The sequence below is a fragment of the Mytilus edulis genome, chromosome 4, assembly GCF_963676685.1.
Source record: "Mytilus edulis chromosome 4, xbMytEdul2.2, whole genome shotgun sequence".
In the NCBI taxonomy this organism is placed as follows: domain Eukaryota; kingdom Metazoa; phylum Mollusca; class Bivalvia; order Mytilida; family Mytilidae; genus Mytilus; species Mytilus edulis.
This window is the reverse complement of record NC_092347.1, coordinates 55,782,201-55,797,131: the sequence shown is the minus strand read 5'-3', so window position 1 is coordinate 55,797,131 and position 14,931 is coordinate 55,782,201. Positions and strand designations below refer to the sequence as shown.

Genomic DNA, 14,931 nt, shown 5'->3' with positions numbered 1-14,931 from the left:
TATGTTCGGTGCTTTATGCATTATGTTCAGTAGTATGTATATTATGTTCAGTAGATATCCTATTATGTTCAGTAGTTATTACATTATGTTCAGTAGTTTTTACATTATATTCGGTGCTTTGGTTATTATGTTCAGTAGTTTCATTATTATATGCAGTGGTATTTAAATTATGATCGGTACTTCTGACGTTATATTCAGTACATTTTTCATTATGTTCAGTACTTTCGACATTATGTTCAGTAGATTCAATATTATTTGCAGTACATTATGTAATACCTTCAGTAGTCCCGCTTTCTTTATATTCAGTACATTATTCATTATGTTCAGTAAAAGCATCTGTATTATATTCGGTTCGTTCAACTTTATGTTCAGTGGTTTTATCATTATGATGATGTAGTAAAAGTCGGGAAGTCAATAACGGAAATTGTCGGAAAAAAACGAAGGCGGATATTTTTGACGGACGTTTTATTCATGAACACCTTTACGTGATTGAATTAAAATGGAAGAAATGGAAGCAGTTTTGAATCGGTGTGGTTTACGTTCCCAAGTTGGCATTTTTCACAAGAAAATAACAACTCCTGACTCAATTTGTAAGTTGTCGCTACAAGATTTCGCATATTTAGGTATGATTGACAGGAGAAAAATAATGGAATTAAGAATAGCTTGTTGTTCATTTCAGCAGCAATATTTTGAATGAGTAATAACAAGTTTTTCATTCCCAAAGGAGCACTGGAATCCCTGCTTGAAATCGATTTAACTGTTTTAAAAATATTTCCTGTGGACTACCCCCCCCCCCTTTTTTTTTGTGCTCTCTATTTTCAACCCTTGAATTAAGCTTTCCAATCTAATTAAAATTAAAACCTTGCTTTCTAACCAATCTGTTCATGCACCGGACCGGCAACTTTCTTTATTTAATACGAAAATCTAAAGTGCCGTTATACACATGCATGTTGTTTGCTTGGAGTATACGCCCGCAAAGAACGAAAAAGCCCAAGTCCGAATGCACAAATAAGAAAAAGAAAGTTTTATGGCAAAGGGTGCGGGGGTAAATCTCTGTTTTCAAAATATACATGAAATATTTGCCACTGCCCCTTTTTTTGTTCTATGAATTCTAATCCTGAGTTTTCTATCTGTTACATGCCAAGAAATCCGAGCAAAAAATTCCGGTCGACCTCCTACGGCACCCATTAGTATTTAAAGATTTGATTTCATTCAACAAATTAATTTAGGACCTCCATGCACGTGTCATTTAGAACACAGCTATATACCGAATGGTCAATATAATTAATCTTCCATGTAATTTGCATTATGTGATGTTTGCAGAATTTCAACGGAGGTAATTTCTTGGCATGATCAATTGTGTGTTTACCCTCCCCTTTTCTCCTTTGATATAAAGCGTTCCAATGAATAACAAAATAAAAAGAGACAATTACGCAAGAGACTTTTTTTTTTACCGGTTAAAGGTGATGGGTGCTTTGCGGCTCCTCATTTCTTACCCATGAAAACTTAAAATCTGTTGTATTCCCCTTTAAGTTTAAGCCAATTAGGAAAAATTATCCCCTTCTGCAGTAATCCGAAAAAATTAAAGGCGACAATAAAAATACATGTAAATCTTGTAAATAATCAAAATGTTTCTGTGTATTTGGTTTTGGTTTGTTCTTCAAAATACCACTTTAGGCCAGTGTCTTGCCTGAATTCTGTTATTCAACTTGCTAGTGAAGACTTGGCCTTACTCTAAGATCGATTATGAATAATAAGAATTCATGAATCTTAAGAAAGGCTAATTGGCATTTCAGACGCGAAATTTTCAATTGGCATTTATCCGTTTAAGATCGGTTCATCATCCGTTTAATCCGTTATACGTCCGGTAGAAGTCCGTTTCACATTCGTTCAACATCCGTTTTATCCGTTAGACGTCCGTTAGAAGTCCGTTGGTGAATTTATCTGCCAGACCTCAAACGGATGTATAACGGACACGTTACGAATACAAAAAGGAAGTGAAACGGACGAGTACCGTACAAAACAGACGCCTACCGGACGTTCAACGGACATTTAATCCAATGGACGTCAGTTCAAAGTTTTGAACATGCTCAAAATTTTCCACCAGACAGAACGGACGTCGACGGATTAAACGTACGCTAAACTGACATGCAACGGATATGGACGGACGTCTAACAGATAAAAACGGACGTCTAGCGGACATAAACGGATTGAAAAAAGTTATCCGTTAGGCATTTGTTCGAGCTATCTTAGTCAAAATATTGCTGCTGAAATGAACACAAGCTATTCTTAATTCCATTGTTTTTCTCCTGTCGTTCATACATGTACCTAAATATGCGAAATCTTGTAGCGAGAACTTACAAATAAAGTCAGGAGTTATTTTTCCTGGTGAAAAATGCCAACTTGGAAACGTAAACCACACCGCGATTTAAAACTGCTTCCATTTCTTTCATTTTCATTTAATCGTGTAAAGGTGTTCATGGATTAAACGTCCGTCAAAAATATCCGCGTTCGTTTTTTTCCGACAATTTCCGTTATTGACTTTCCGACTTTTACTACATCATCATAATGATACAACCACTTTTACTACATCATAAATAAATAAATAAATAAATAAATAAATAATCTTTATTTCAAGAGGATGATCCCATTAGTTAAAACTAATCTTCCTGAGAGTCCTCAAAATAATAATAACATATTTATAAGTACATAGAGTATTATAAAGTTATATTATACACAATATACAATTGTATTTAAATAATAATGAAAAAGCATATTAATTTGCACAATTGATGAAAAATTTATAACATTTTGTTTTAAAAGATACAAGTGTATTACTCATTTTTATTTCATTTGGTAAACTGTTCCATATTTGAGAACCTGAATATGTAAATGTTTTCTTTAAAAAATTTGTTTTTGGTTTTGGAAGATTTAATAGTTTTTCATCAGCTGAACGTAAGTTATAATTTTGATTATCAGTAAAATGAAAATTTTCTTGTAAATAGTTAGGAACCATACCATTTAATGATTTAAATACAAGTATTGCCTTTTGGTATTGAATGCGTTTTTCCACATTTAACCAGCGTAAACTATTAAACAATAAACTGGATGATGTCATTATGTCAGCTTCTACTATAACCCTAGCAGATTTCTTTAATAACTTATTAAGTTTATTTATTCCACTTTCACAACAGCTTCCCCATATATTGCAACAATAATCAAATAATGGCAGAATATAAGCATTAAAATAGATAATACGTATATGCATAGGTAAATATTTTCTTATCTTTTGTAATAAATTGATTCTGTTTGATATAGTACATGACATTTTATCTATCTGCTGATTCCAATTTAGGTTTTTGTCAATATATAAACCAAGAAGTTTTTCACAATCTACATTTTCTATTTGTTCGTTTGGAATATTGATATCTAAACTGTTTCCAGTTGAACAAAGTCTTTGTTTTGAACCAACAATCATTGATTTACACTTTTTGGCATTTAATTTCATACAATTTTGCGCACACCAGTTTTCAATTACATGAATATCATTTTGAAGGTTAGAAGTTGACTGAAGTAAATTATTACCTTTACAATGTAATGTAGAATCATCTGCATATAAATCTATGAATGTTCTATATTAAGTGGTAAATCATTGATATATAAAATAAATAACAGAGGGCCCAGGATAGAACCTTGTGGTACCCCAGTTTTTATGCATTTAGTATTAGACATGACGTTATTGACCTTAACTTGTTGGCTTCGTTCAAACAAGTATGACTTAAACCAGTCTAGTGTACAATTTGAAACATTATAGTATTCAAGTTTTTTCAATAAAATTTTATGATTAACCAGATCAAAAGCTTTCTTTAAATCTAAAAATATAACTCCGTTTATCTCTCCATTATCTATATTTGCCAACCATTCATCTACTAATTTAGTAAGTGCAGTAGTACACGAATATTTAGGTCTGAAACCTGACTGTGTAGTATTAAGAAGGTCATTACTATTTAAAAATATATACAAACTATTAGCTATATGTCGTTCTATGATTTTTGAGAGACAAGGCAAAACTGCTATTGGTCTATAATTATCAGGATTACAGGCATCGCCACTTTTAAAAATTGGGCAAACTCTTGCAGTTTTAAAAATACTTGGAAATTTACCACTTTTGATGCTTAGATTAAATATATATGTCAAGGCTGGTGCAATGACATCGCTGCACATACTTAAAATATTTGGTCCGACATCATCTAAACCAGTTGCTTTAGACTTGTCAAGTTTTTTTAAATACATGTTTACATCTAAAATACTCATTTCTGGTATAATGAATTTTTCACTACCCGTTTGTAACTTTGATTTTACAAATGTATTGAGTGCATCAAATCTGGCACCATCATCATTATTACATAACTTGTCATCAACTATACTTTCAGCAATATTTGTGAAATGCACATTAAATGTATTTGCTATATCAACATCATTTTGAATTACACTATTTTTATATTCTAAATGCGTGATATTATTATGTACTTTTTTAGGATTTAGACTTTTGACATACTTCCAAATAGTTTTACTATCTTTACAATTTGAAATAGCATTTTGGAAATATTTTTTCTTTGCCTGTTCTATTAAAAATGTAACCTTATTACGCCAAATTTTATAATTATATATATCACAAATTCTTTGAAAATAATCTCTTTGGTGTCTAGCGCTATTTATATCAGAAGTCCACCACTCTGGTTGTTGGGTATTTTTCACCCTTTTAATTTTCTTAGGAGCATGTTTGTCATAATGATACAACCACTGAACATAAAGTTGAAAGAACCGAATATAATACAGATGCTTTTACTGAACATAATGAATAATCTACTGAATATAAAGAAAGCGGGACTGCTGAAGGTATTACATGATGTACTGCAAATAATATTGAATCTACTGAACATAGTGTCGAAAGTACTGAACATAATGAAAAATGTACTGAATATAACGTCAGAAGTACCGAACATAATTAAAATACCACTGCATATAATAATGAAACTACTGAACATAATAACTAAAGCACCGAATATAATGTAAAAACTACTAAACATAATGTAATAACTACTGAACATAATGTAATAACTACTGAACATAATGTAATAACCACTGAACATAATAGGATATCTACTGAACATAATATACATACTACTGAACATAATGCATAAAGCACCAAACATATTAAACAATCAACATCAGAAGACAGTCATGGCGTTCCATACTTTCTAGACGAAAAGCAATTATTACGTTGTGGTGGCCGCCGAATAGACAATGCGACAGTAGGAGAAACAGTCAAGTTTCCATATCTGTTACCGGCAAAGGATCGTCTTACACATTTGATAGTGTTAGAAGCACATGAGAACACACTACATTCAGGTATAAATATCACTCTAGCATACATACAACAAACATTTTGGATTCCGAAATTTGCCTATTTACATGTGCTATCACTCGAGCAGTACACTTGGAATTAGTTTACGATCTCAGCGAAGAATCTTTTTTATTGTGTTTCCGGAGATTTGTAAGTCGACGATCAGTGCCGAAAATAATGATGTCAGACAATGCGCTAACATTTAAAGCTGCTTCAAACGAAATTTCACGACTTTGCAATTCTAGAAAAGTTAAAGAAAATATTCAGAATTATGGCATTGAATGGAAATTCATCCCAAATAGAGCTCCATGGTTCGGGGGCATGTGGGAAAGAATGATTGGCTTAACAAAAACATCACTTAAGAAAGTATTAGGACGTGCACATGTCAACGATGAGACTCTTAGGACTGTATTAACAGAGATCGAAGCCACACTCAACGATCGACCAGTGACGTATATTTCAACAGATATCAGAGATCCGGAGCCGCTTACACCATCCCATCTTATACATGGACGAAGGATAACAACTTTACCGTATGTATCGTCAAATAGTGCTATTGACAATCTAAATGTATGTGAATTAACACACACAAACTTGAACAATCAAGCGATACGACAGAGACAACTGATTGATAACTTCTGGACAAGATGGAAAGGAGAATACCTTACTTCATTGCGAGAATATCACCAAAGAGCTGGAGTCGACGTTCGGAAGATTAAAGAAGGCGATGTCGTTCAGATACACGACGAATCGAAGCGCGTGCATTGGAAACTTGGAGTTGTGCAGGACACTATTAAAGGCAAGGACGGTTTAGTTCGCGTTGCTATGGTGCGTACCAATTCAGGAGTTACAAATCGACCCGTGACGAAACTCTACCCATTAGAAGTCAACAGCATGGAATGTTATCTGAGACGAAGTGAACGAAGAAACTAACGTGTGTGAACAGACTTGTTAATTTTTCTTATTTGTGAATAGACTGTTAAATTCAAAGAGTTTTTTACGTAATCTAATAATTTAATATTTTTTTTAATTATTTGTGAGATCAATCTATTTTTGTTCTTTCCGCATACCACTATATATCACAGTTAATGAACATTGCATCTGGTGGCCCCGAGTATGTCGGTGATTTAGAGACAGTTTAACTTACGCGTCAAACGTTAACACTACTTTTAACGCCGTTTCCATTCACATTGTTAACGTCATCTTATCTTCTGTTAACGTTGTTCTATTGTTATGTATCATGTTACTATATTGAGTTGAGATTATACGATCAAACGAACCAGACGTTGTTTTTACTGCCTGTCCAGACTTTAAGTTAACCCATCCGTCACAAATAACAGTATGAAAATCAATGCACAAAAAACTAAGTGTATGAAATTGGATTCAAAACAAAAACTTAAACAACTATCAGAATTATGTATTACCGTCAACGAAACATGTATTGAGAATGTCCATTCTTTCAAATTACTTGGAATAGACATTGATGAAAATTTAAGCTGGGAAGATCATGTTGATCGTATATGTAAAATTATCTCATCTAAAGTATCACTTTTATATAAAATTAAAGTATATTTGCCAATACACACAAGGCAACTATTTTATAATGCATATATTCTACCATATATAGACTATTGTAGTTCAGTTTGGGGAAATTTATTACAAAAAGATTCAGATAGAATCATAAAACTTCAAAAAAGAGTAGCAAGAATTATACTGGAATGCGATATTTCTATTCCATCTAATTTCATGTTTTCTTCTTTAAAATGGCTATCTTTTACCAAAAGAATAAAATACCAACAATCAATTCTAATGTATAAAATTGTAAATGGGCTAACACCTGATTACTTAGCAATACTAAATATTGATGATGTGCAACGCCACAACTTACGATCTGTCTCTAATAATGATCTTTTTGTTCCAAGACCAAATACAAATTTTTATAAAAAATCTTTTCATTATTCTGCAACCAAAGTATGGAATAATTTACCACTCGAAATAAAGAAATGTCCTAATGTGGAATTATTCAAGAAACATAGTTATAATCATTTTCTTGAAAATTATATGCAAGTCAACTAATTTGTTTTCCTCTAACAAAACTATATCAAATATTGTCATTTATTACCCTTTGTATATTTCAATGATTGAATTGTGTATATACTAGTAATATATACTGTAAATTAATGTATGAATGTATGAATGTTAACTGTATGCATGTATTTTGTTTGAGGGCCTCAATGAAAATTAGACTATTTCTAATTGAGTTACCCTCTTTAAATAAAGAATTTATTATTATATTATTATTTATTATATTATGTCGTTCCCACGAGATAGTTATCTCGTTCCATCAAGATGCTATGTCGTTCCCTCAAGATGCTATGTCGTTTCAACAAGATAGTTATCTCGTTCCCTCAAGATGCTATGTCGTTCCCACAGGCACAAGATGCTATGTCGTTTCAACAAGATAGATATCTCGTTCCCTCAAACTGTTCTGTTGTTCTCTCAAGATAGTTATCTCGTTCCCTTAAGATGCTATGTCGTTCCCACAAGATGCTATAATGTCGTTTCAACAAGATAGATATCTCGTTCCCTCAAAATGTTCTGTTGTTCTCTCAAGATTATTATCTCGTTCCCTAAAGATGCTATGTCGTTTCAACAAGATAGATATCTCGTTCCCTCAAAATGTTCTGTTGTTCTCTCAAGAAAGTTATCTCGTTCCCTCAAGATACTATGTTCGTAAATTTTACAGACGCCATCACGAGTTGGTTGACCGTTATGGAATAACCGTTTCACAGATGATATCGGATATGTTCCTTACGTCGTAACTACAATTCCCTTTCATGAATGTGTCCTACCGAATTAGACTATTTTAATACCGGATTAAAATTTTGTAATCACATAAGCAACACGACGGGTGCCACATGTGGAGCAGGATCTGCTTACCCTTCAGGAGCACCTGAGATCACCCCTAGTTTTTGTTGGGGTTCGTGTTGTTTATTTTTTAGTTTTCTATGTTGTGTCATGTTTACTATTGTTTTTCTGTTTGTCTTTTTCATTTTTAGCCATGGCGTTGTCAGTTTGTTTTAGATTTATGAGTTTGACTGTCCCTTTGGTATCTTTCGTCCCTCTTTTCCCTCAAGATACTATGTTGTTACCTCAAGATATTATGTCGATCCAAAAGACATTATTTCGTTCCCACAGCATAGCAATAAAGTTTGAATAATATATCAATACAATTATATAACTATGTTTAGAGAACAACATAGTATCTTGTGGGAACGAAATAACTATCTTGATGAAACATCATAACATATTGTAACGCCGCCTCCCTGGTGTTAGAGTCGGCCACCAGAGAACGCAGGGTCACAAAGATAAAGGGATTTAAAGGATCTATAAAGTGTAAGGTTCGACGTCCACTATTAACCGTCGGACCAAAACACGTTACAGAAAGGGAAAACGTATACTTGTATTTATATATAATTCTTAGTTATGAAATAAAATATCTGAATAATATAAAGTTTCATATTTTATTAATATCAATAATAATCCACGCTGGAGAGAGTGGGTCTTGCAGGATTCGTCACGGGTCGGGTCAGGTCCCTGGTTCAGGATGGTCTTCCATAGACACACACAACTACTACATGTTTAATTCAACATTCAAGTAACAAGGTTGCCACTTATTTTGTATATTTCTATAATCTCAATTAAAGGATAAAAAAACACCCTTCTACATTATAGAACTAAGAAGACAACAACTTAGTTTAACACCTTAAATTGCATATTAATCATGCCAAAACCGCCAACAGAACTCTAAATGTGCACCTTCAATAGCAATGTCACCGTCACCGGTAACCGTATTTAGCACAGTCACCGTGATTGGTGACTATTTGTCACCGTCACCCACAACCTTAGCACCGACAACCTCAGCACCGTCACCGGCACCCTAAGCACCGTCACCGACAAGCCTTAGCACCGTCACCGACACCCTTAGCACCAGCACCGACAACCTTAAATTAAAACAAAGGTAACGATCAATTAGCTACATATTCCAGCATTTATTAAAGTTTGTCACTACCCATTCTTGTCAACCAACCACTCCGTCGTTTCTGTTGTTGTTTTGGTATTTATACTTTCGACGGACCAATGACAGAGCTTGTTACATATTGTTCACCAATCGGCAACCATGGATCATATTAGGGAAACTCCCGTAATGTTGATACTGTTTGTAAACAATGATTGATCTTCATCAATAAAGATGGGTTTCGACTTTAAATTTATAAGTAGATCATTAGAACAGTTTTATTTGAGTTTATAGTATAATAAGGTAACTACCGCGAAAATACGGAATCAGTACGTAAACTAAAACTTATTTACAAACTAACATACACAAATATGTCGTATCATGAAAACAACAGCCAAAATAACAAATGACAAGTCTTGCACTACTTGTAACATTAGACATCTCACTAACATCTATCGTTTATCCTCAATAATTTCGAGAAACTATACAGACATAGGTTTACTATAAAAAGGGGGGAATGTCGGCATTACATTGCCCCACCTTTAAGGATTTGGTCCCCAAATACATTCGTTTGTAAGGTTTAATTAAAGTAGAACCAATTCATTATATTATTATTCTTAAGATGACGAACATACAAAAAGAATTACACGAATAAACTCATTCATGTCAACAACCTACACTTAAAGAACTTTTGTACTTTGATTTCTGTCCACTCTGGTTTCAGGTTTTTCCTTTACTTCTGATACTTAGGCTTGCAAACATTGTAAAATGTTTCACCAGCAAAACCATTTGATCATTCATTGCTCCATAAACACTGACCAGAAGTTAGGTCACTCATGTGTCTATCTCTATTGAACAAATCTGTCGTTTCTATCTACCCCTAAATAATTATTACTTTCTTTTTCTCTTAGTTTCCTATACAGCCCTATTTTGTATTACATATACCTATTTCACTTTAAATTATACATTCTGGCTTGCAATATATTGTAAAGATATTTAAGCAAACCCGCTTTTACTAAACTTTACTCCATAAATATCGACCAATAATCTGGTCACTGGTGTTTATCTCTATTGAGCAAATTTCTCTTTCTATCAATTTATTATTCTTTACTATTTATTTTTCCAGTTTTTGACAACATTATTTGACATTGCCTAGACTATTTCTCTCTTTTATACATGTACTAATATTCGGGCTTGCAAACATTGTAAAGATATTTAAGCAAACCCGCTTTTGTCAAGCTTTGCTCCATAGGCACTGACCAGAAATTAGGTCAAACCTGTGTCTATATCTTTTGAGCAATCAATTACAACTTTATTATCTGATCAGGAAAATATGACATGTACACGCAGCCTTTCTATCGGAAGGTGCCTCGTTGTGTACCTCTCGTTATCTTCAGATCAAATGTCTACTAAATTCTTATTGCTCAATTCTCAAGAATCATACATTCAAGGTATACATTTGACTGGCCAAGCCAAAATATCTACATATCAGTATTTAACTGAGACATTCTTGTCATGCATTGAGCTTTTATCATCTAGCTCAACTCTACATACTCTTACACTATTATTATTTTTCACATTTTACTCATAATACGAGTTTTGAGAACATTCTCTTGATAGGGCTACCGACTAAGATCGTAATAATATTTTGCATCATGCTAGTGTGCTCAACAATTGTATAAAGCACTACTCACAACCAGAGTTTCTAACCAAATTATCAGTTGACCTTCTATTTTGTTTTAATTTCTGCCTCAGAAATGACCAGTACAGATCAGTTTATTCACTTAACGTGTTCATAAGTTCTAAACAAATTATAAAAATATAGTGTTTGGCGCCACTGCAGTTTTTGCCTTTATTAATCATTTATATCTAGAGCGGAACTTCTACAATCTCTGCTACGGAGATGCTACAGCAAGAGGCATTGCCTCTGATTTTTAGACAAAGGACAACATCATCTTTAATTATTAAACAATACTTTGTGAAAGGAAATCAACATGACATCTATACATAAAACATCTGTTTCGGTATAATAATTGTCCAAAACAATTCGGTCTTCACAATAACAATTTAAATAAACTAGCCCAGACTAGAACGAGCGTACGAACTTTTAATTGCATATATACATCTATAGTATAGCCAAAACAAAACAACTGTTTTGATGGCACAACACAATATTAAAATAATAGTATTCACAGTGTCGAGAAATCATTCTCGCTCCTGACTGAACATTTTTCCGTTTTCCTAACGACGAAATGCTCCTCTAAATCATCCGAGCCGTCATATATTTGTGGTTTTATTTTGCAAGAAATATCCGATTTCGACCGTCGGATATTTGGAATATGACTGTTATTTTTATCAGTACTGTCTTGCCGAGTTATGTGTTCTAGACTACTTGCTGGAGTTTCTACTCCCCTTCCCAAAATTTGAGTGGACCTACTTTCCATAGCTTGCCCTTCAAATTTTGCAAACAACTGATTCATATCCTTTGAAAAATCGGAAAAACATTTGTCCATCCGAAGTTTCATTTCTGAACGTGCCTCTGCCAGCATTCTCTCCGTTGTTCTATAAATTTCAGAACTTTGTTTCTCTAATAAATTGTCATGCATAGTTGCATCAGCTTCATCACCAATCTCATGGAGATGTGGGCCAAAAGTAACTACATTTGAATCTTCCATTTTATATAATTAATTTGCTTAAAGTACAAACACTAACAGACTCTATAAATCAATCCCACCGCTGCCACCAAATTGTAACGCCGCCTCCCTGGTGTTAGAGTCGGCCACCAGAGAACGCAGGGTCACAAAGATAAAGGGATTTAAAGGATCTATAAAGTGTAAGGTTCGACGTCCACTATTAACCGTCGGACCAAAACACGTTACAGAAAGGGAAAACGTATACTTGTATTTATATATAATTCTTAGTTATGAAATAAAATATCTGAATAATATAAAGTTTCATATTTTATTAATATCAATAATAATCCACGCTGGAGAGAGTGGGTCTTGCAGGATTCGTCACGGGTCGGGTCAGGTCCCTGGTTCAGGATGGTCTTCCATAGACACACACAACTACTACATGTTTAATTCAACATTCAAGTAACAAGGTTGCCACTTATTTTGTATATTTCTATAATCTCAATTAAAGGATAAAAAAACACCCTTCTACATTATAGAACTAAGAAGACAACAACTTAGTATAACACCTTAAATTGCATATAAATCATGCCAAAACCGCCAACAGAACTCTAAATGTGCACCTTCAATAGCAATGTCACCGTCACCGGTAACCGTATTTAGCACAGTCACCGTGATTGGTGACTATTTGTCACCGTCACCCACAACCTTAGCACCGACAACCTCAGCACCGTCACCGGCACCCTAAGCACCGTCACCGACAAGCCTTAGCACCGTCACCGACACCCTTAGCACCAGCACCGACAACCTTAAATTAAAACAAAGGTAACGATCAATTAGCTACATATTCCAGCATTTATTAAAGTTTGTCACTACCCATTCTTGTCAACCAACCACTCCGTCGTTTCTGTTGTTGTTTTGGTATTTATACTTTCGACGGACCAATGACAGAGCTTGTTACATATTGTTCACCAATCGGCAACCATGGATCATATTAGGGAAACTCCCGTAATGTTGATACTGTTTGTAAACAATGATTGATCTTCATCAATAAAGATGGGTTTCGACTTTAAATTTATAAGTAGATCATTAGAACAGTTTTATTTGAGTTTATAGTATAATAAGGTAACTACCGCGAAAATACGGAATCAGTACGTAAACTAAAACTTATTTACAAACTAACATACACAAATATGTCGTATCATGAAAACAACAGCCAAAATAACAAATGACAAGTCTTGCACTACTTGTAACATTAGACATCTCACTAACATCTATCGTTTATCCTCAATAATTTCGAGAAACTATACAGACATAGGTTTACTATAAAAAGGGGGGAATGTCGGCATTACAATATTGAGGGAACAACATGATAGTATCTTGTGGGAACGAGATTACTATCTTGATGAAACAACATAACATCTTGAGTGAACGACATAGTATCTAGAGGGAACGATATTACAATCTCGTGGAAACGACATAGCATATTGAGGGAACGACATAGTATCTTTTGGGAACGAGATAACTATCTTGTGTGAACGAGATAACTATCTTGTGTGAACGAGATAACTATTTTGTGTGAACGAGACAACTATCTTGTGTGAACGACGTTGCATCTTGAGGGAACGACAAAGCATCTTGAGTGAACGACAGAGTATCTTGAGGGAACACATTTTTTTTGTATTTCATGGCCGCATTCTGCCACCGTTTTTAATCTCCAAAGTTTGCCCATTACTCCCTATAGTTTTAAATCCGATATAATACCTAAAATAATAACCGAACAGAAGATGAAACGCACTGCCATAGCTACTATCTAGTAAGCATTAATAAAAGAGCTTAAATAATTATCCTTTTTAAACTAATAATAGGATTGGTCTGAAATTGTTTAAATATTTCATGAAAGAAAATCAAACTTTCAATATTGAGTAATTTCTGAAATTGTATAATTCATTTTTTAAAGGAAGATATGTTTTCTATTTAAAAAAACCATGAAAGTCTCCTAGAGTGTCACGTTTTTTATTGGATACACTACCGTTGAGTGACAATGAATAGGCTCTGGATTTGAAATTTCAACGGAAAACATCAAAAAGGAAGCGTTACAATGCGTACGTTTCTAATGGAAACAATTTTTTTTCGACGGTCAGTTAGATTTTTGTTTGGTATAAACGGAAATGATCAATCTAACGGATGTTTATGAAATGTGCGAAGTTGATATACCCATTAGAACAAAAAATATAAACAAAAAGATGCAATTAAATGTTATACAGTAACTCTGGTGATAGAGAGAATTTAATATTCTTCAGAAAGAAGTACAAATTGTTTAATTTGAAACTATGTTTTATGTCAATAAATCTTCCGTTTTATATAAAATTTACAGGAGTAACCGAATTTATGTTTACTCAATAAACTGTTTTAATCCGTTCAACTGTACATGTTATATATAGACTTTGAAATTATGAATTGGATGCACAATGCAATCAATCACGATGTTACTTTGTCTTTCCCCTGTGGAGCAGAATATAGAATCCCGGCCGGGGAAGAACAAAAATTTGCTTCTACAAATTTACAGATCTAACATTGTTTGGTTGTTAATCATACGAATGATATATACAGAATATGTTTACAGCCTTGTATCACAATCACTGGTGATCCGATGGATCAAATCTGTCATAGAGTTGTCACTGGTTCCGACGTACTTATGTAATTTACGGCTTATTCTTTTTAGAACTATTTTTTATGACTTTGTATAAAGACTATTTCTTATAATACGGATTAAAACGTTTTGATGATGAACATAATTAATATTTGTAAAATACGTTTTCATACAGCATTCTAATTGGTTAAACTCTGGGTTTTCATCTTCTTCTGGTCGC

The 14,931-nt window shown here is 33.6% G+C and overlaps 1 protein-coding gene across 1 annotated transcript; it reads left to right on the top strand.

Moving 5' to 3' along the window:
- Positions 1-5,587: 5,587 nt before the first annotated feature.
- Positions 5,588-6,340, top strand: LOC139521442 (uncharacterized). The gene has a single exon (XM_071314916.1). It carries the CDS (start codon positions 5,588-5,590, stop codon positions 6,338-6,340), a length of 753 nt encoding a protein of 250 aa, XP_071171017.1.
- The last annotated feature ends 8,591 nt before the right edge of the window (positions 6,341-14,931 follow it).

What these genes read in the sequence shown, in the direction of transcription:
- LOC139521442 (XM_071314916.1), top strand. Translation starts at nt 5,588, where the DNA reads ATGTCAGACAATGCGCTAACATTTAAAGCTGCTTCAAACGAAATTTCA.